This window comes from Hemiscyllium ocellatum, chromosome 25, assembly GCF_020745735.1.
Source record: "Hemiscyllium ocellatum isolate sHemOce1 chromosome 25, sHemOce1.pat.X.cur, whole genome shotgun sequence".
Classification (NCBI taxonomy): domain Eukaryota; kingdom Metazoa; phylum Chordata; class Chondrichthyes; order Orectolobiformes; family Hemiscylliidae; genus Hemiscyllium; species Hemiscyllium ocellatum.
Window position 1 is genome coordinate 34,811,808 of NC_083425.1, and position 23,680 is coordinate 34,835,487.

At 38.8% G+C, this 23,680-nt stretch overlaps 1 protein-coding gene across 1 annotated transcript in view; it reads left to right on the forward strand.

Annotated features, from left to right (window-relative positions):
- usp43a (ubiquitin specific peptidase 43a) overlaps window positions 1–23,680 on the forward strand; it is a 438,498-nt gene that overhangs the window by 390,609 nt on the left and 24,209 nt on the right. The window contains exons 8-9 of the mRNA XM_060844205.1: window positions 1,647–1,758; window positions 12,755–12,858. Coding sequence (XP_060700188.1) covers window positions 1,647–1,758; window positions 12,755–12,858 — 216 coding nt within the window. The remainder of the gene's footprint in view (window positions 1–1,646; window positions 1,759–12,754; window positions 12,859–23,680) is intronic.

Below are 23,680 nucleotides of genomic sequence, written 5' to 3' on the forward strand. Positions count from 1 at the left end.
TGAGATCAATGTAAGGATATGCTCAGGGCAGTTGCTGCCTGTATGAAGTCTGTCTGTTGGAGGGACATTGTGGCTTCGAAGTTGGGACTCAGTCTGGTTAACCGGAGTATATAAAAGAAGTAGTCACGTGTAGTTATGGCATTGGGAAATTAACTGTTCTGAGTGAAAGCCTTTAACATTTCGGACTGCTTTGAAACTGCACTAATGTTAACATTTGTATGAATAGACAGATGCTAGTTGGATTGCACGTTGCTTTGAATATGTGTCTTTCCAGCTGTGGTGTTATGAATTAATAACTTTCCAAGCACCATCACTGTCACTAATGTCACAATGTTTGATACAGTGCTTATGATATTCATCACTGTTTCCACGAAGTGATCTTATCATGATGTGGTAATTCACCCCAGAATCAAGGAAGGTTTTAGCACTAACTATAAGTAAATAATATTTTAAATTAACCAATGCACTAAAGTGTGGATTCTGTCTTTTGTTGATAAACTGAAAACACCCAGCTCTACTATACAGATATCCAGTTCTGTGTTTTCAAGTTGCTTGCTTGACATCAAATTGTGAATGTGCCAAAGTTTATTCCAATAAAACATGATCAAGATTTAAGTTATTCAAATTTAGACCTTTTTGCCCCTTGTTCTGTCCCTTCTGCAACCTCTTGCTTTGTTGACCCAGGTAGTTCACAACCTAGTCTTCTATTCATTCCTGAGTTGAGTGTAAAGCCTCATACCTGATTCAACACCGAGAATGCATACTTCCACCTCTGTGACATCTAGCTTTACCCCAGCACAGGCACAACCATGTTTTTGTTTACTCCAGGTCCATTTTATTTCCAGTGTTCTATTTATTTTTTCCATGCTTTACCTTTTACACTTGTTCCCTACATCATCAAGAATATAGCTTAAGGTCCTCAGTTTAAATGTTTCCAGTTCTCATCTATTTACTCTGTCTTTTAAAACCTTGATGAAATCAATTTTATGCTCAAATGTTTACACCCCTCCTTACTCTTCCATTACTGCTTTGTGTCTTGATCTCTTTTGGGAAGTACTTTACCTTTTAAAGGGACTCTATGACTATCCAGAAATGAAAGACCAGAAATTTATTAAATTCAATCCTATAGCGTTGTTTATTTGAATGCCTTGTTGAGATCCAAAACTCCAATTTGTGATTTAAAGATGTGTAGCGAAGCATAAAATTACCTGAAGGTATTTCCCTTTATAAGTAAAACTTGCTCAGTTGTGATAAAGTCACACTATTGAAATTATTGATTGACTTCCAGTGATTTGTATAGAATTTTAATGCTTCCTTCAATTAACAATGCTTCCTCAAAACTTACAAACTGTAAAAATAGTTCAGTCATTTATGTTGTGGTATTCAATTGAAAATGCATTCTATTTAACTTAATCTAACTGAAGAACTTACTGGCGTGTGGATTAGCACCCATGGACAAATTCACCAATAACTAATTTAATTGTGTTTTACTGTGGGAATAAAAATCTCTCTTAAAACCCATTGCAGAAATATTCCTGTTTTAATCGAGTCGAAAATCATTTTTAGCTTGATGGAACTATAAGCCCAATCAATAGTTATTGGTCAGCCAGCATTTTAACTAAATGGTGTTATGTTGATCTTCTTAGGTTTGGTCCACCATTTTTGGTAAGGGAAGATCGATCGTTGACCTGGGATCAGCTGCAGCTTTGCATCCTAAACAAAATGTGCTGTCTGATGAGAAATGAGACCCACTCACAGGTCAGTAGAATATAAAGGAAATTGGCTAACTTTGAGATTCTGAAATGGTTTATCAGTAAAATTGAAGAAAAATGAAAGATGTGACAGAAGTCCAGACTAAACTGGTGGTATTTCATTCAAGTAATATAACAGAAACATTGTAATTTCCTTGATATTGTAGCTGTACAGCCCCTTTACATAATGTTATATAATTCATGTCATCAATTATATTTGCTACAATGTCCATCTCATATAAAGATCTGAACACTCTTTTGGTGACCTTCCCATATTTACTAAACTCCACAACACTTCTAAGTAACTTCTAGTTAGTTCATTTTAGAAGGCATAAAAATAGCTTCACACACACCAAACCTGGATTGAGTTGTCAGTTATTTCCATGAGGCACATTATTTCTGAAACAAGCTCTCTGTTGACATTATACAATACAGATGTGCATACAGTGATGTGTGATTCATCTTCCTCAGCCTAATGTTGTCTACTGTTGTTCTTTCTTAATTGTTACCTTGCTCCAGCATCCATCTCTGACATATGGTGTTAGAATTTCTATAATTAAAGTGTACATTGGTATTTAATAACACTCAGTATTTTGTAGTGTACACATGGGCAAATGCATGTCACTTCTCAAACCCTACATGACCACATCAGCACTTTTGTACCTCAGAGAGAGAGTGTGGGGGTAGCCATGCCGTGTGATTGGAAGTCCCTGCAAAAAGATATTGCCTTGTTTTGATAAATTAAAAAAAACTTAGAGTTCATCAACATGTGAAATGAACAAAAATGAAACACAAATTCTGATTATGGAAAAAGAAACCACCAGTGAATTAGATCTGCACTACTTACAAACCTAGCTCATTAAATTATGCCTCAAGTTATTTCCTGGCTTAGATTTGAATCAACCTTTAAGTCACACTGAGCATTTTCTGTGTAAAATAACAGATATAAGTAGACAAGGGCTGTTGCACACTCTTTGGGTTTAGATGACACTCAGAAAGAATTCAAGGTTATCCTTCCCACTCTATATTGTTTTAACTGCTTAATAGTACTGTCGACTTGTACCTCACTTCAACCAGTAGTTCCACAAATGGATATGGACAGCCATGTTATATGTCCAAGAAAGGACATCGTACCTAGCAATGGTTTTATTTTGCATCGCGTGATAAGTCTAATGACAGTAATATTATTGATACCAAGAAAAGACATTGAGATTTCCCAGAGATTACTTGTCAAATTAGTGCTTACCATTTTAGAATGAACATGGTTTAAAATATTCAGATTTGAATGTTCTATAAGCATATTTATTACAACTTGCATTAGGATGGGATGAGTGCTCTGCTGTTGTCTGAAGTAAAGGCAGTTCAACCCACTTTGGATTTTTGAAGATAATTTGGATTCATCCCAGTCTGCCAAAGAGAAAAGCAATCAATATCTGTGAGAATCTCTCGGGATACAAGAGCATACTTGGTCATTGCTTCATTATCACTGATATAAATGTTTTATTCCAGCGACTGTGTGGAAAGAATACCATAATCTTTGTGCTTATGCTGCTGCAAATAGTAATGTTTTTGTGCATCAGTACATCCATAGACTGTCCAACTCTTAATCACATTTTTACTTGGACAGTGTAGTGCTGTTGGTAGCACTTGGCTTGAAAGTAGAGTGTTTATTTATTCTTTGCCAAGACACGGCTGGTTCTTCATTGCACATACATACTGCAATTGAAGACCAAGCTAAACAGGTTACCCATCCCTTTCAACATCCCATCCCAGAACCCTGTCAACTCTTTTCCCAATGCCCAGTGTAGCTTAACACTCACTATTCATTGTAGGACACTCAGATACTGGAAAGCCTTCAAAGAGTTGAAAATGCTCACTTTTACTCAGCAACAGGAAAGACAAATAAAATATAAAGCTGTATTTACTTCTGGTAATAAACAGGGGTCATGTGCGTTTTGAGTACCAACAGATTTACTGCAGTGATTGCTACACCCAGCTCCTGTCTGTTGGAAACAAGTGTCAATGTAAGTCCTGTCTGGCTTGTTGTGTCTGATGCTTCAGTACTCAACTGTGCAGAAGGTCATGTTCTTCTTGTTCAATGTCCTCAACCTCCTCCTAGGAAGACTGCTGCTGCTCTCCTACTTCTTCAGAGGGAATCACACCCCCTCTTTGGCTACTCCAGTTGTCATGACCATCATGTACTAGGATATTATGGCAGACTCTGTTTGATTGTGTTGCAAGATCACCCCTCAAATTGATTCAGACATCAGACCCTTACCTTTGGAAGCCTATTGTCTGGCCCTGATTAAAGATTTTTTATTTTAACTCCTCCATGGGATGTGGATGTCACTGGCATTTATTATGCATCCCCAGTTATCCTTGGGAAAGTGTTAATTGGCTGTCTTCTTGAACTGCTGCAATCATTTGGTGCAGGTAGATCCATAATGCTGTTCGGGAAGGAATTCCAGGATTTTAATGCAGTGACAGTAAAGGAATGGCGATATGTTTTCAAGTCAGGATGGTGAATGACTTGGAGAGAAACTTACAGGAGGTGGTGTTCCCATGCATCTGCTACTCTTGTCCTTCTAGATGGAAGTGGTGGTAGGTATGGAAGGTGTTGACTAAGGAACCTTGATGAATTCTATAGACGGCTGCTACTGAGCATCAGTGATGGAGTGAGTGGATATTTGTGAATATGGTGCCAAACAAGCAAGCTGTGTGTGGGATAATGTGAAATTTACATTGCACTGTGGCCTACAGTGACATGTGCACTCTCCTGATGGACAACCATTAAAAGCTGCTTGGCTTTGCTTCAGCGCTTCAAGGCAAGGCAGGCAAGGCAGGCGGACTGTGAGCCTTTAAACTCTTGCTGAGATGGCAAAGAACAAAAATACAAGGCACGGCAGAGATGCTGTGAACATCCAATTAGTCACAAAGTGAGTAAGTACCAAGAAAGCACTGAGCTAGACCCCTGGTTGAATGCATGAGATGGGTACCTGTCTCTACACAAAGTGTTCTGGTAGTGGTGTTCCAATGATGAATGCTGGTGCAGTCCAAAGCACTGAAGCACAGATTAGTATTGTAAATGGATTTGAGATGTTCCATGATGGTGTAGTGAGACTCGTACATGTCTGATGCCAGTGTTAATGGAATGGAGTGTGGACACTCGTGGGCAGTGGAACGTGCCCTGGTGACTGGTGCCCAAGAGTGACGATCAGAGAAGAATGTAGTGAGCAGGAGTTGCCAGGTACCTGCTCACTGACCTCCAGATCAGGAATTGTCACCATCCTATTTCTATCCAGTGGTTGGGAGATTGGGAAACTGTGCATCAATGAGTCAAGATTCAGTTGTAACGGCATACCAGTGCATGCGAATAGTGCAAGCATGCCTCCCTCTGCTCATTAGTGAGATTAGTGATTTCAAAATGTGGTTGGAGAATTAGGCTGTTTTTCTTGACAGTGAGAATCTCCGGATCTCACCACATGTTCCTAATGGATTTGTCAATGTCCATTTCAATCAGGCCTGGAAGATTCCACATCTGGCTAAAACGTTGGTATGTGTGGGAACTCAACATTCCAGGCTGTTCTCACTTGATACTTGAAATACAAGGTACATTTCCAGGAACCCTGCCATTTCTTTTCAACTACTTGGATGTTTCTTTAATGGAGCTTAACTTAAAGGTAATCATCAGAAAGGTTTACTATTTATAAGAAATCATGAGTTTATTCAAATAACATCTGTTTTCTGCTTCCATGTATCTTTCTCATTTGTAAACATGGAAGTAAGTACTTGTCAAATATTTCCATCATTTCTGTTGACCCTTGACTATGTGATTATCCTTTCCTCAGAGGTCCTTATAATAAACAATTCTGTTATTGACGTATTTATGCAAAATTTCACTCTTCTTAACAATTTTTGCAGATTCTTTACACATATTCCCTACATATTTCCTCTGTTCTTTTTTTCTCTATATATTTTCATCTGTTCTATCTTTTACCATTCCTATGGACCTACGTATCCTATTCTTAAATTTTAATTTTTTTCTTCAAGCTGTTAATATGCCTTCCAAGTACAAACTATTGTAATGGTTAGGGGAACCTCAATAGATTTAAAATGAATATATTCACTGTTCTAAAGATGTGCAGTTGAAAATGTACATGATGTTTCTAACAAAGTACACAGTACGCTCTGCCTACTGAAAGAAGGGATCACAGGGTATGGGGAGAAAGCAGGAATAGGATACTGAATTGGATAATCAGCCATGATCATGTTGAATAGTGGAGCAGTCTTGAAGGGTCAAATGTCCTACATGCCCCTATTTTCTATGTTTCTAAATATACACCTTTATACTAGTGGCAACCACCTTCACGGGGAAAATGCTATCTTGCAAGTGGCAGCAAAAGTGAAATGAATTATTTTTGACAATAAAACCATTTAGGAAGTGTGAGTATGTTATAAACACTTCAGGGAGCAGACCAAGAGCAGAAGACTGCTGCTTGCAGTGACAATTTGTGCGGTTACATGTTGCAGGAGAGAAATCAGAATTTTGCTTGCAAATAAGCTTATTAATGCCAGTGAGTTTGAACGTGTCTACTGTGCTTACTAAAGAAGCAATGTTTTCGAACCTTGCTTCGCTAAAGTGACTTACGGCTTAAGAATTGTTTGCTGCAGGATTTTTTTTCTGCCACATATGTCAATTATTGAACTTCCTTACAGCATTCCTGACAGCACAAGCAATTCTGTTAGTCTTATATGAAGCACTTGTTCTCCATTGCAAATTAGTGTATTGGCACAGAAGGAGGCCTGTACTGTATGTTAAATGAGCAAAATATTATATAATTCCTATAGTGCAGACAGAGGCCATTCAGCACATTGGCACTGACTCTCCAAAGAGCATTCCTACCAGACCCACCACCTGCCAAGCTATCCCCATATCTCCCAGAGCTCAGTCACCTGTCCTGCACATCTCTGGACACTAGGGGCCAATTTAGTATGGCCAATCCACCCAACCTGCACATCTTTGGATTTTGGGAGGAAACAGGAGCATCCGGAGAAACCCATGCAGATGTGAGGAGAATGTGCGAACTCCACACAGTTGCCCAAGGCTTGAATCGAACCCTGGTCCCTGGGGGTGTGAGACAGCAGCATTGCAAATCAGAATTGTTAAATGAAACACCCACCTCCATGCTAATTTGGGAACAGCAGTCCAGTCCAGCCAAGTTCACCAACACCTCGTGAAGGCCAGCAAAGGATGGGAAATAAGATGTTATTTCCAATAATGCACACACATCAAGAGTTAGCAGCAAAACCTGTAGGGCTGTGTTTGACGTGGATTTTTCCTTGTGGGTCTGAGGAGATAACTGTGTTGATAGTGAACCGTGAGTATGATCATCATGACTCCGCTGAAGCTGACTGCATTATCACAATATTGGGAATGTGCGAATAAATGTAAAAGTCCTGAAGTTATGGTGTGGCCCTCAAGACTCCTACACAAGCTAATGTCATGGATGCCCCAACTCTCCCAGTAAACCACAAAATAAACAAGAATTTCAACTTTTTGGCTTCCACATTGCTGTTCGAAAACCTTAATAAGGTAGCCATGGTGTGGAGGAGCCAATGCTGGAGTAGGGTGGACCAAAGTTAAAAATCACACATCCAGTTGTAGTATAACAGGTTTATTTGGAAGCAGTAGCTTTCAAAGTGCTGCTCCTTCATCAGGTAGTTGTGGAGGAGGACCATAAGGCACAGAAATTATAGCAAAGGATTACAGTGTCATGGAACTGAAATTATATATTGAACAGACCTAGATTGGTGTCAAGTCTTTCATCTTTTAGAATGGGTTACAGGTTTGGTTCATGAATATGAACCAGTTTATAATGAACCGAAACCTAACAATCTAGGTCTGTTCAATATTTCATTATAGTTGCATGATCCTGTAATAGTGGAGGCGATGGCTGAGTGGTATTATTGCTGGACTGTTAATCTACAGACCCAGGTCATGTTCTGGGGGACCTAGGTTCAAATCCTGCCATAGCAGATGGTGGAATAAAAAAAATCTAGAATTAAGAGTCTAACGATGGCCATGAATCCATTGTTGATATTTGGAAAAACCCTCCTGGTTCACTAATGTTCTTCAGGGAAGGATATCCTTACCTGGTCTGGCCTGACTTCATTCCTAGAGCAATGTGGTTGACTCTTAACTGCCCTCTGGGGCCGTTAGGGATGGGCAATAAATGCCCATAATATCCTCATCCCATGAATGATATTTTTTTCAAAATCCTTTGCTATAGATTCCGTGTCTTACGATCCTGCTCCACAACTACCTGATGAACAAGGAGCGCTCCGAAAGCTACTGCTTCCAAATAAACCTGTTGGACTACAACTTGGTGTTGTGTGATTTTTAACTTAACAAGGTACACCTTCTCCAATCAGGGGCAAGACGTTTTCCAAGGGTAATCTCCATAACAACATTTGATGCATTACAGAACTAGACCTAAGGAAAAGAAATGTTCCATCTGTGGAGTGCTGTTAATATGGCATTTTACTGTAGTTATTTCACGTGTTGTAGCTGGGGACAGGGAGTGGGGTTGGCAATCCTGAACAATAATCGACAACCTGGTGACATCTATATTCCCCACGTGTGAATGCTGCATCTGTTCCTGTGTCACTGCACAGCACGAAAGGTGACATTCTCAAGATCTCTTCAGGAGCCTTAACTTCATACTAAACATCAAGTGTCCTTGCTTTACTGCTGACTGCAAATCATTCCCTTTATTTCCATTTCATGAGGAAATCATACTGCTAGTTCCTGATCAACATGTCATCACAGAACTACTCTAGTACAAAAAGGTAGCCTTGTGTTTAATAAAGGACAGCGTATCTGAAGCAAAGATGATATTCTGGCAATTTGCAGCACATGACTCAATACCCAAATGAGAAATGAAGCAGAGAATGCTGGAAATACTCTGCAGGTTTGGGCAGCATCAGCAGAGAGAAAGAAAATGGAGTTAATATTTTAGCTCTGTGACCTTTCTCATCAGAACTGGGAACGTTAGAAACGTAATAGATTTTGAACAAACAAAAGGAGGGAGGGTGGGAAAGAAGAGAAAAAAAGAGAAAGTTTGGAGAACTGACAACACTAGATAGCAAAAGATATCATGGTGCAAGTCCAAAGTTAATGGTAATGGGACCAGTAAAGAAACAAAAGATGTATCTCTCGTAGGTATGAGAAATGGTATGACCCTGAATAGGTTCCATTGAAAAGCAAAAGGGAAATGAGGTAAGCAAGAGAGGAAAGGTAGACTGATTTTCAAAAAAAAAGAAATTAATTAGTGGGAGTAGTTTTAATCTAAAATTGTTGAACGCAGTGCTGAGTCTGGGGCCTATAAAGTGCTGAGCTGAGAGGCAAGCTGCTATTCCTTGACCTTGTGATAAGCTTCATTGGAACAGAGTCCAAGCAAGGGGTGAATTAAAATGACAAGTGACTGAAAGCTGAGTTTGTGTTTACAAACTAAGTGGAGGTATTCCACAATGTAGTCACTCATTCTACAACCTCCAACTACCAGTCTACAAACCCGAAGTAGAGGAGACGGTGTCATCAGCAGCTGGATACAGTAGTATTAAAATAAGTCACTGCTTTGTGTGGGAGAAGACTTTAAGGCCTTGAAAGATCAGAAAAGAGGAGCTTAAAAGACAATTGTTGCAACCCTAGCACTTCCATGGAAAGGAGTGGTGTTGGGGTGAATGATGAGTGGACCAGGATATTATGAAAGTAGTGGTCCCTTCAGAATTTTGAAAAGGGAGAAGATACCCTTGGAGGTTGTGGAAATACTGGAGGATTGATCATTGAATACAGGGACTGGTTCAGTGGAAGGTGAGGACAAGGAGAAGCCTGTGGTTCCACTGGGAGGGAGGGGAAGGTTTGGGAACAGAAGTATATGAAGTAAAATGTACACAGTCAAGATCCTGGCAACCTCATGGGTGGTGTGGGGGCAATTAAGGTTAAAGAAATGCATATTGCAAACACCTGTGCAGACATTCTATCATCCAAGTTGAAACTTAAAAGAATGAATAGTGTACTTACAGACAGCAGAATATTAAGCAGACAACTGAGAGTTTTGTGGGTTTATAGTGAAATTTGTTTGATAGCCAATGCCCCCCAACTAGGTCCCGAGAACTCGGGAAAGGAAGGGGTGACCGAAATCAAAGCAAAATACTGTGGTTCCTGGAAATCTGGAATAAAAACAGAAAGTACTTTGGAAACTCAGCAGGTCTGGCAGCATCTGTGGTGAGAGAAACAGAGTGAATGTTTTGATGTCCAGTATGACTTCTCTTCAGAACCTGGGGTCATATCAGACTCAAAACATTCACTTTGTTCTTCTTCCCAGATGCTGCCAGACTGTGTTTCTCCATTTTCTTCTGTTCTTATATAAAGGGAAGACTTGGAGGTGACCATGTGAATACATGTAGAGTGAAATTTGAATCAAGGTTGATGAAATTTTCCAATTCAGGACAAGAGCGGGAACCTACGCTAATACTGTCATAAGCCTTTTCAAAAAGGTGATGGAGAATCTGGTCTGAGTAGGACTGCTCACATTTTGATCTGTATTCTCTGAAAAGTGTTCTTGTTGTGTGCATTGCATATTGTCGTTTTTTAGCAGGTTTTTAATAAACTTTTATTATGCAGCTGCATTTTACTTATATCGAAACAATGCTTTGTGGAACCTTCCAGGCCGTGTAGGAATCCACCTTATTGGGAACATTGGTTCTGATCATGAAAGATATAAAATATCCAACATATTCTCCTCAGGTATTCCATTCCTTTACTGCAGAAATATTCAAACAAAGGTTAATTAAAATCTGGAGACATTTCATTACTTCCAGAAGTTGACAGACAATATAGGATTTAGAGGAACTGATAGTAAAAGCAATCGAACATTGCTGATAACATAACTGCCAGTTCATTTCTTTAGATTGCACAATCTCTGACTATATAATTAATCAGAGGAAGATTGAAGTTAGAAAGAATTTAGATTGATACCTACAACTAGAATTGATATTGCTATGAACAAATAAAATATCACCGTGCTCAATGAGTGAAATCATTTTGACAGGTTTTATATGAGGATGATTTGAGTGGCAGGTAATGGAATGCACTATGGAACTTGCAGTCTGTGAAGAAAAGTCAAAATCTGTCAAAGATTATCTTGCACATTTTTGCTGCTATTGGGTTTGAAATTTCCTTGGCATTTTGAAAAGCGATGTTTGAGAGCTATCTCCCATTCCTTTTGCATCTTACATTTATCTTTTCTAATATTCTTTCCTAAGAATGTTGGCTCAATGTGAGGCTGGATTACATTGGCAACTTTTCCAGCTGACCTTTCTTCATGTATTAACTTGAAGAATTGCCATCAGCATGATCACAACGTGACTTGATCCTGTTCTTACCACATATCCACATATTTTTCTGGCAAGCATTACTGAACAGGGATCAATTTCTTTTTAACCATCCCCTATCTGTCTCACGAGTTCATTGAAGAAAGAGAGCTCAACATTCTGTTAGTATAAACATCTCTGATCCTTTACGCAAAGTGTTTCATCGTTGCACGGCCGTCTAGGTTAAGTAACTTATAATTACTTGTTAAAAAGTCCAGCCAAACCTCAGGAATCATATCATTGCTTTAGCATTATATGTCAAAGTTTTAGTAGTGCAATCCAGAATGTACAACAGGAAAAGATTCTGCAGTTGTACACTTAATTTAACATTGAAGTTTTCATCAAATTAAGAAGCAATCCCAGCCTCTAGAGAAACAGTTCCCAAATTACATAAATTGGTACAGTACAGTCCACCCATCATCGAGGTGGAACTGTTCTTTTTTATAGCAGGTTTTGCCACAGACATATGTGATTCTGGAGGTATTTTAAACATTGACAGTGATGTGATGATGGTCACTGTCTTGGTAAATCTTGTAGCAGTATATATATTCCAATATATTTCTTGGATGTTGTTGTAGAATTGCACTTCTGCTGATGTTGTCCACGTATAACTTCACCCCAGATCTTTGCCAGTTTACACACCAGTGACAAGACATAGACAGCAAAGCAGGAAGTACAATTTACCGATTATTCTACAAGTTTTAATTTCACAAAAAGGCAAAATAAAGGTTGGGATGTACACATTAGAAGCTGAAATTTGAGAAAAATTAAGCTAAAAGTTATGCTACATACTGTACACTAAGGTATTTTTATTCTTAATGGAAACTTTTGGCATTACAGAACTACAAAATTACATTTTGTAGAATCTCTACAGTGCAGATAGAGATCATTCAGCCCATCGGGTCTGCATCAATCCTCCGTGGAAGATCCCACACATTGCACCTTATCCCTGTAACCCTGCATTTCCCATGACTAACCAATCTTGCCTGCACAAGCCTGATCCCTAAGGGCAAGTTAATATGGCCAATCCACCTAACCTGCACATCTCTGGACTAAAGTAGGAAACTGGAGCACCCTGTGGAATTCCACGCAGACATGGGGAGAAAGTGAAAACTCCAGACAGTCACCCGAGTGTGGAATTGAACCTGGGTTTCAAGATATATTGTTCGGAAGTAGTTATAACTTGGTACACCTCTAAAACTGCAGTTATATCTCAACATCAGTGCACAATATTTTTGAGAGTTTTCAACTTTTAATGAAGTAGAAAGGGAACATTATGAACTCTAAAGTTTGTAATTTCTGTGCACTTCACACGCAGTGCAGGAGCAGTGAATCACTGATAATGACTTCTGGATTTGAATTTAATTGTACACGTGCAGACAACAGAAGCCACTGACAATGTTACAGGGTAATGGCAGGAAACATTGTCAGTTTGGCTGTCATTACAACTGCACATGTGGGCTAATATTTCACAAATATTTCAACATGTTTTCTGACATGTGAAGTAGTTAAGAAGTCAAGATGGACATGATTAAGGGGAGTCACTGTCTAAATCTTTTTTGACGCAGAATTTTGGGCATCTGTTCCGAATCCGTGTGGTTGGAGGACTGACAACCAACTGTTACCTCTCTCCTCAAGACATTAGACCACTCTGCCAGCCAGCAATCGACAGGTGAGAATTGATGTTTGTCACACTTCTTCACACTGCTTCTGTCAAACCAAGTTAATGTCCAATTTCCCAAAGAAACATTCCTTGAAATAGGTTTATGTAGCTTGAGGTTGTTCTTTAACTCTAAATCTGCCTCATGTGTTCTTCGTTTTAATTTTTTGTTACATTTGCTGCCTCATTTCTTTCATAAAATTTACCAGATTCATTATACATATCATTATGCAGCATCACATACTGCACTATGACAGAGAATTATAACATTGCATTTTAATTAATACAATCTAGGTCAAATGCAGCAGAGGCAGTTTAGTTTGTTCAAAGATTTTGCAATGTAGGATTATATTATTTCTCGCACTTTTGAATTTGGACTACAAATATCTGAAATATTATGATAATACATATCATTCATTTCATATAAGCTACTTTCATTTATCTTTGGGATTCTGGTAAATCCCCTCAATAAGGATTAACAGTTAAATGAATGGATCTGTTTGGCCCCAGAATTCTGTTACCTTCACTGTTGAGTCACAGTGGTGCTGGGGGAATTTAAATACCTGTATGGCATCAGTGTTGGCTTTATCCTTTCCTGTGTTGAAGACAGTCCTTTGATACTTTCTTCCAGCAATCCATTTTCATGTCAGAAAGCTATTCTAATCCCTCACCATTGTTATCAACCTACATTACCATGAGCATATTTTGGATGCTAGTCAGGAATCTGAATTCCCGTTTTGAATCCAGTTGTATTTGCCCAAATTAGCACATGAGTTTCAGTGAAATGAATCCAACACGACCACGAATTAAATATGGAACTTTGTGATCTTTATTGTTTAGAGTTAAGCAATGTAAGTTCTTTGCCTTATTAGGGAGCAAAGGATACTGTTCTATACATCTTTGGAGTCCATTTTCACCATTTGTTGTGTCAGTATGACAATATAAAACTGCCTCAGTAACATAAGAAAAGACTCATAGCATGGATTGCATTGTTAGCAGTGTTATACAGAAATTGGAACTTGCCAGACAGGAAAAATCAAATTATTGAAGGTTACATTACTGATTGGCTTACAACTGTCAATTCAATGTTTAATGCTGCCATGACTGAGCATTAGCATTGTAAATTGACACTACAGACAAGGTAGGGTGCCATACATGTCCATTGGGTGTCTCATGTGCAAATCAGTGTCTGTCACTTGGTTGCAGCTACCAATGAAATGCAACTCCCACCACAGTATTGCTGTCTCTTACGCAAGCAATAAGGTGCAAATGTTTAGCTTTTCACCAGCGACATGCATGGGACAAGTGTGTGGTTTTTTGAGTTGATCCCCTTTTGACTTCAGCCCTGATTGGCTACCCTGGTCAGTTTTGCTGGTATCAGTCAGTATGGCTACCTTGCTTGTTGAGCAGGCTTGTGGCCTTGTCAATCCTCACCCTTCACACTGTCAGCATTTGCACAAAGAAACTATATGTTTACCAAGGAGCCAAGTTAGTGAAGAGGTTTGTACTGACTGGAGCTTGGAAGAAGCACTCTACCCCACCAGGTACATGCCTCGTGTACATATATATTCAGATTTATGAAGATTTCCTATTGTTGGAGAATCAGTTTGTGTCTAGGAGTGTGCCTCTTAAAAATGGCTGCACAAAAGTAGTGTGGAGCCAGGAAGACCGGGATCATTATTATTACAGCAAACCTAAGCATTTTGGAAAGCATCTCCCTTGGGAAATGAAAATGGAAGTCATTGCTACAGAAGGCTATGGAGGCCAGGTCATTGAGTGTCTTTAAGGCAGAGGTAGGTTCATGGTTGATAAGAGATTCAAAGGTTACAGGGAGAAGGCATAGGAATGTGGTTGAGAAACATTCAGCTATGATCAAATGGTGGAGTAGACTCAATGGACCAAATGACCTAATTCTGCTCTTGTGTCTTATAGTCTAAAATCCAGCTCAAGAAGTCTGTTTTTTTTTCTGTTTACTATTCTCAGTGGGGTTATATTTCATCTAGAGTTTGTACTAAATATTTATTTCAAAAATTGGAATTATATATGAAGATATAAAACTTGCCTGTGCTTTAAGAATAAATTCATGATGGGCAGCATGGGGAAATCCAAATTATTGTGGAAATCAGCAAGTCTAAACCATGCTGGAGAAATGCTAGATTAAAACAAAATATTCCTTGGATTGGGAGAGCAGTTAAAGTAATTTGTTGTGATATCTGTTTTGGAAGTGGCTTTTGTCCTCTAAATCATACCCCTGGCCTATCCTAGACCCCATCATGTGGCTGATTTCAGTCTTGGTGAAAATGGGAAATTCTAACGATTTGGTAATTTTACTGTTGATCTCTGGATAATGTTTCGAAAGAAAAAAATCACAGTTGAATTTGCCACATCAACACTGGCTGCATTGGCAAGACCCTATAGGATAACTTCAAACACTGCAGCAAAGAAAACATGTCTAAATGGACTATGCTCCGGTTTCCTCCCACAGTCCAAAGATGTGCGGGTCAGGTGAATTGGCCATGCTAAATTGCCCGTAGTGTTAGGTAAGGGGTAAATGTAGGGGTATGGGTGGGTTGCGCTTCGGCGGGTCGGTGTGGACTTGTTGGGCCGAAGGGCCTGTTTCCATACTGTAAGTCTAATCTAATCTAATAATCTAATCTAATATATAGTAAAATAGCATTAGCTTAAAAGCTTATTGTTTATAGTGGTGCCAGGACCTCCATTAAGGTATTTTATCATTAAAAATCTAATTAACCTTTGATTCAATCACTGACTTGTTTCCAATTTCTCTTGCTGTATTTAGAGCACCATTCAGCTCCTTCTATCACCTGGTCTCGTCATGTCGGTGTTACCTGGCTTTCATAAGTATCGAAAGCTATTGTCACATTCAGAACTAATGTAAGGTTCTCGTGTGTTGGTTCCCAGTCTGTTTTACCACTAGCTTTCAGTTTTCCAAGTCTTGAACAACCGGACTCCATGCCCCTATTTCTACTGCCAGCGGATCTAATAATGTTCTCTGCAGGATAGAGAAAATTGCAAGACATTTCAATAAAGCTGAACATAAGCTTCAGTTGAGCAAGGTGTTGTCTTGTCATTGCTGTCATAATCATCATGCTTTATCAAATCTGACAACTAATTCATTCCTTATTTCAACTCACTGCACACATGCTTGAAGTTTATCTTCAGCACTCAATATGTATTTCACTGAGAGCATCGGCTTGAGGTAATTTGACCCAGTCACATTGTCCACCTATAGTCAAGAGTTTGGAGCCTTGCACAATGTCCAATAATACGTTTCAAATAATTTTCTGTTGCACTAATTGTGATACCCATACTGCATTGGCAAACTTGCAAATGCTGCATTTTCAATTATTATTTAAATGTAACTTACAGTAGAAGTCTGGAAAATTGATTTGTCAGTTTATCTGTAGTCAGTCTCTAGTTCCTGAATGAGAGGACCAGAGAATGAAAATTATTTTCTTAACCATTTTGCCATGAAGAAAGCTTCCAGCTTTCTGTATCCTGATGTTTAATGCTTTTTCCTTACAACTAATATTTCATTGAAATTAGAACAGGACAAGAATTTCTGCTTTTGTGCAAGTTAAATGAACAGCCCTTCAGATACTCCATAACCCCATACTGATGTACCATTGTAATTTTTGTTTTCAATAATCATACAGCCATGTTTGGAAACAATGTTTTTTCCAATAATCCCTAATGTGAAGCAAATACTTTTTGAAAGCAGAGTTAAAAATCACACAACACCAGGTTATAGTCCAACAGGTTTAATTGGAAGCACTAGCTTTCGAAGTGCTGCTCCTTTGAAAACAAATTTTTTAGAATGCAAAAGCATAATTCATTGTAATCTAGTTGACTTGGATCAGAAAATGGATTATACAACTCATTGCCCACGCATATGAACTTCATATTTGATAGTAATTTTGTATTACTAGAATGCACCTGTTGACGCATATTTCTGTAGCTTGCTGTGCTTGAAGTTTTCAATGACCCAATCATGATTGGTCCACGAGGGACCTACTTTTCCTGGGCTTTGTGGACTGCTGTTGGATTTATTGTTTCTGCTTCAGGCTGCAAAACCTGTGGAGCTCATTTGGTTTAATTGGTAAGTCAAAATGCATCAATATCGAAGGAAGCATAAATGAGATGATGGCAAATCTCTTGTTTGTTATATATTCTACCCATTGTCCTTACCAGTGTAGGCTATAATGACCGTGAACAGGGTCGATAGCATTGATTTGTGCCAGCAGTAAAGAGTTAAATTATAAAGAGAGGTCAAACAGCCTTTGAGTAGAAAAGAATAAATGAAGCTCTAATTAATGTTTTTACGGTATTTAGAGGATTTGATGGGAGGAGATAGAGCAAATCTATTTTCTCTGGTGGATGAATCCAAAAGGGGGCATAACTTTCAAAAATCAAGCAATGTTCTGGGATAATATCATGAAGCATTTCTTGACACAAAGGCATCAAATTGAAAGGTAAAGCATATAACTTGGCAAAGATTAGTGATAAGCCAGAGGATTGAGAAAGTTTTAAAAACCAACAAAAGATCACTAAAAAAATGGAGAAAATAAACTTTGAAGGTAAACTAAAAGGTAATGCAGAGACAAGCAAGAGCCTCTTTAAATATAGAAAATGGAAGAGAAAGGCCAAAGTGAATGAAGGCTCTTCAGAGAATGAGACAAGAGAAATATTCATGTGGAAGCAGCAAGTGACAGAGGGTTTGATAAATGCTTTGCATCAGTCTTCACAGTAGAAGACACTAATAGCATCCCAAAATTATTAAATACTCAAGCTGCAAAAGGTGGAGAGGAAATAAAAACAATAACTATTATTAGACAAAAATAGTACAAGAGAAACTAATAGGGCTAAAGATCAAAAGTCCCCTGGAACTGATGGATTTCATCCTAATTTATTAAAAGAAATAGCTATAGAGATTGTGGAGACATTGGTACTAACCTTCCAATGTCTTTTGATCCTGTAAAAGTCTCAAAGGATTGGAAAACAGCCAATGAAGTACCCTTATTCAAATAAGGAGATTAAAAAAGGGTAACATTAGACCAGTTGGCTTAACGCCATTTATTGGGAAAGTGGTATAGCCTATTGTGAAGGATGTAATAGCAGAGAATTTCAAAATACAAGATAGAGTCAAGCAGAGACATGAGGGGAAATCGGGCTTGACAGATTTATTAGAATTCTTTACGGAGGTAACAAATCAGATAGATAAAGGGGATCCTATGTACAGGACATTAGTGAGACGTCTTCTGGAGTACTGTGGGCAGTTCTGGTTGCCCTGTTTTAGGAAGGATATTATTAAGCTGGTCAGAAGAAATTTACCAGGATGTTGCCAGGAATGGAGTGTTTGAGTTATAAGAAGAGGCTGGATAGGCTGAGACTTTTTTCACTGGAACATAGGAGGTTGAGGGATGACCTTATCAAGATTTATAAAACCATGAGAAGTACAGGGTAGGGGATTTCAAGACCAGGGGGCATATTTTTAAGGTGAGAGGAGAAAGATTTTAAAAAAAGACATGGGGCAATTGTTTTACACAAAGTGGTACATGTGTGGAATGAACTTTAGAGGAAGTGACGGATGCAGGTACAGTTACAATGTTGAAAATACATTTGGATAAGTACAAGACTAAGAAATGTTTGGAGGGATATGGGCCAAGCGTAGGTAAATGGTACTCGTTTTGTTTCGGATAATGGCTAGCTTGGACCGGTTGGACCAAAGGGTCTGCTTCCATTCTGTGTCACTCTATGACTCAGTGGATGAAATATATTTGGATTTTCATAAGATATTTGATAATATACTGCATTTTAGGTTACTCAATAAGACCCCATGGTGTTGGGGTCTGGTATATTAGTATGGATTAGAGGATTGATTAACTAATACACAATGAAAACTTGGATAAACTATAAGAATAGATACAACTTACTGCAACTGGACAAGGTGCTGGTGAGACCACATCTGGAGTGCTGTCAGCAGTTTTATAGAATCGTAGAATCCATACAATGTGGAAGCAGGCCATTTGGTCCATCGAGTTTACACTGATTTGCAAAGAAATCCCGTCCAGGCCCACACCCTCACTGAATCCCTGTAACCCTGCATTTCCCATGACTAATCCACCTAACCTACACATCCCTGGGCATTATGGGTAACTTACTATGGCCAATCCACTTAACCTGCAAATCTTTGGATTATGGAAGGAACCAGAGCAACTGAATGAAATCCATGCAGACTTAGAGAGAATGTGCAAACACCACATTGACAGTTGTCCGAGGGTGGAATCAAACCCGGTTCTCTGTCAGTGAGGCAGCAGTGCTGACCACTGAGCCACTATGCCACCCTCCATTTTGATCCCCTTATTTAAGGGAAAATATTATTTTGTTGGAGGCAGTTCAGAGAAGGTTTACTAGGATCATTCTTGGTATGGGAGTATTGTTTTGCGAACAATGATTAAGGCTGGGACTCGTTGGAATTTGGAAGAATGAGGGGTGATGTCATTGAGACATTGGATTCTTAAGAGGCTTGACAGGTAAAAGGATGTTTCTCCTTATAGAAGAGACTAGCACCAGAGTGCATAGTCTCAGAATTAAGGAGCCCCAATTTAAGACTGAGATGAGGAGAAATTTTCCCTCTCAGAGTCTTTGGAACTCTTTGCCACAGAGAGCTGTGGAGGCAGAGTCCTTGTGTATATTTAAAGCTGTAATAGATAGACTCTTGATCAATAGGTGAGAATGTGTTGCTGGAAAAGCGCAGCAGGTCAGGCAGCATCCAAGGAACAGGAAATTCGACATTTTTGGCATAAGCCCTTCATCAGGAATGAGGAAAGTGTATCCAGCAGGCTAAGATAAAAGGTAGGGAGGAGGGACTTGGGGGAGGGGTGATGGAGATGTGATAGGTGGAAGGAGGTCAAGGTGAGGGTGATAGGCTGGAGTGGGGTGGGGGCGGAGAGGTCAGAAAGAAGATTGCAGGTTAGGAGGGCGGTGCTGAGTTTGAGGGAATTGACTGAGACAAGGTGGGGGGAGGGGAAATGAGGAAACTGGAGAAATCTGAGTTCATCCCTTGTAGTTGGAGGGTTCCCAGGCGGAAGATGAGGCGCTCTTCCTCCAACCGTCGTGTTGTTATGTTCTGGCGATGGAGGAGTCCAAGGACCTGCATGTCCTTGATGGAGTGGGAGGGGGAGTTAAAGTGTTGAGCCACGGGGTGGTTGGGTTGGTTGGTCAAGCGGAACGCTTCAGAGAACACCTCTGGGACAAGGCCGTCTACTTGCGGAACGCTTCAGAGAACACCTCTGGGACAACTTTCTCCTCTTGATCAGTAGGGGAAAGGACAGGAAAGTGGACATCAGATCATCTGTGAGCCTATTGAATGGTGGAGCAGACTTGAGAGGTCAAACACCTTCCTTCTGTTACTATTTCTTTTGGTCTCAAGGTGTTCATTTTCAGAATGGTAAATATAACGAGTGCAGTGCCACAAGGATCAGTGTTGGGAGCCCAACACTGGACTTACTTGAATGAAGGGCAACCTTTTTGAAACAGGTTGGATTGTTAGGAGTTCAGATAGGGCAGATGCAAAGGGGTTGTTTTGCGTTTGTGTAAGTATCTAACACCAGGCAGCATAATCTCAGAAAGATATGGCCTATTTAAAACACGGATGAGGGGGAGTTTCTTCTCTCATAGGGTCGTGAGTCCCTGGCATTGTTTACCATAGAGGGCTGAACAGGCTCCATTGTTAAGCATATTCAATACTGAAATAGCCCTATGTTTAATCAGTAAGGGATATGGGGAAGAATTGAGTATGTGGAATTGGCAGTTATTGGATCAGCCATGATTTTATTCAATGGTGGAGCAGGCTTGATGTGCAATGGCTGACTTCTGCTCCGACATCATATGACCTCTCAGGTCTAAAGGAAATTTGGAGCTGTCTCCCCAAAAAACTGTTGAAGCTCAGCCAATTCAGAATGTCAAAACTAAGATTGATGGCCTTTTTATTATACAAAGGTATTAAGGAATGGAACCAAGACCGGTAAAGGGAATTAAGATACAGATAAGCAACACTCTAATTCAATTGTGGAACAGGTTAAAGAGAATGAATGACCTATTTCTATTCCTGCTTACCCTCAGTTGATGGTGTTCCAACCATCGTTCTTCTCTTTTCATTCAGATCTGCTATTCTCAGAGATTCCACTTTCTGTCAAAATTTACCTGTTTTAAAAGGAATCGATTACAATGAAAACCCATCTGTCTGCCTTGCACATTATTTGTTTCATTTATGCTTTGCTTTGCTCCTTTGCCTCAGATGTTAAAAAATACTATTTAAGGGATATTTAATTACTATTGATCTTTGCCAGCTAATAGATAAAAATAATTTGTTTTAAAATTCAACTGACTTTTTTTAAAAATGTAAGACTTTTTTCCCCTGGTTGTAAATATGGATGACCTTTGACTCCAAATTATTCATCTGTCAGTGAGTATTAAAATTTGTTCCACTCTCTTTATTAGATCTCTCTCTGTCTCTCAGCCCTGTCTGTTTGCTTCTGTCTCCTTCTCTCTCTAGCTATCTGATCTTCCTAGCTGTCTTTCCCATCCTGCATTTAAAATAACTTTTTCAAGTTAATAGAGCACAAAGTAAAAAAGGCTAACAAAAGGTAATAATAAAGGGTACTAATATATCAGGAAATTATTTGCATTTCCCATGAGGAAGTTTTACAATCCAAATGTTAGGTAAAGGAAAATGTCATCATTTCCACTGTGAGTTATTGCACTGAGCTAATTTACTAAATGCAATCCCTAGTTTTTGGGAGAATATGGCCATTAAACTATTAAAAGAAACGGATAATGACTTATTGTGAAACAATTCATTCTTCATTTTGTTTAAAACCTAATTTTGGGATGTTAAAAATGGTCACTTGAGCATGCAATATCAACCACTGTTGAGATGTGTTTGGGTAAATAGCTGCCGCTAGCCCCCTCCTCTGAATCGGTCTGCAGCATCAACTTGATTTGAAGTAGGAGCGAAAAGCTACCGATAGGCTGATGAGAAAATGCTATTTTCTTGCATGAAAGCAATTAGGTACAAGTTACATTAGTAAATTGGACATTGTTACTGAGATTGGAGGAGATCTCAATGGTCTGTGTCCTTTGAAATCCAGAACTATTCTGTTTTTCCCCATGCCATTCGTTGTGGCATCATCAGATTGAGAGGAGTTTGTTGCAATTTTCAGCATTTACCCTTTCAAAACCATTATCCTATGAAGCAGAAATCTCAGTTTCTGAGGAACAAAGCATCAAACAAAATTACAAATTAGTTTAAGCAGTTAATAGATGTTAATAGCCAGAATGTGCAGTCCTGTGGTAAAATGACTTTGACTATAATATGGCAACTACTGTAGGTTACATAGTTTTAAAAGCTAGAAAAACTGCCATGGTGCAGTTTATAGGAATAATAAGAACTACTTGTATTCACAAAGAGCCTTCAATTAACCATGCTTCCTCAAACTAATTTTATTGTAATTAAATATTATGGTTTATTATTTGATTATTATATATTTTCAGAGATTTGAGCAACAAATCTGGGCTGGCAGTCTAGTGAAGAAGAGGGAGTGCTTTACTGTCAGATGTGCCGTCTTTCAGATGATTCATTAATGCTGGTTCAAGCTTTTTTCTCAGGTGGACGTAAAATATCCCCAGGCAGTATATATAGAAAAGTCAGGGGATCCCAGTCAAGATGTGTCACTCGACCAACATCAGCAGAGTAAATGATCTCATCGTTATCACATGGCTGTTTATGGGCCTTGATGTCTGCAAATTACACACTGTGTTTATTGTATTACTATAATGAATGAATTTTATAAGTACAGTATCTGTTTAGGAGGTCTGGAGTTTGTGTGCCTTATAAATTGAAGAATTTTCATTTGGCACCATTTTAATAACATAGGTATTGTCATGTTTTAAATCTATTCTTGCCCCTTTTATAATGTGTATTATATATGGCCGTTTAAAATAAACAACATTTAGGATCACCTCTCTATCCAATCAGACTTAATGCATCCTATGACATATAATGGATCATTCCTAAATTTCTATCATAATAAAAATGGCAACTTTGATTTGTGTGAATGAGCTGTATGCTGAGATGGATGATGTTAGGTAGAACCTCAATTTGTGGCAGGTATTTTGTAGTCACTCTCCATGCTCAATGAGTTTTAATGTGACATATCATACTGAGTTTTGAACCACTAAGTTTCTTTATAAGTTGCTTCAGCTCCACCTATTGGCAGAAAGCCAGTTATGTAACCATCTTAACAACAAATTTAAGAAACAAAACAAAATTAATCTACGCACAGAATTGCACAGAGTATTACATATGGCAAAGGGCAGTGTAAAGTGTCAATCAATAATCAATAAAAATCTTGACGCACTCTTGTACAATCAGAGAAGGATTTATAAGTTATTGGAGGATTTATAGATTTCTAATAATCTTTAAATTTTATTTAGCCAATTGATTGCATGTGATACATTTTGGGACCTTATACCTTATGTTAAATATTTACACAATGGAAAGACAGAAGTGCATACCACAGTCCCAGCTTAAGACGCTTGGTATAAAGCACGTCTGTCAATCATGGATACAATTATTCTAAGCATGACTAATTAAATTTGTAACTCATTGACAGTTCAACAATTTTATTGAGAGAATCACTAACTGTATAGATCAGGAAGATCACAGGTTGTTTTCCAGAGAGTCAGCTAATCTTTGATGAGATAGATGCAAGTTTCTAAAATTAGAAAGGGAGGTTTGGCTTCTATTCCT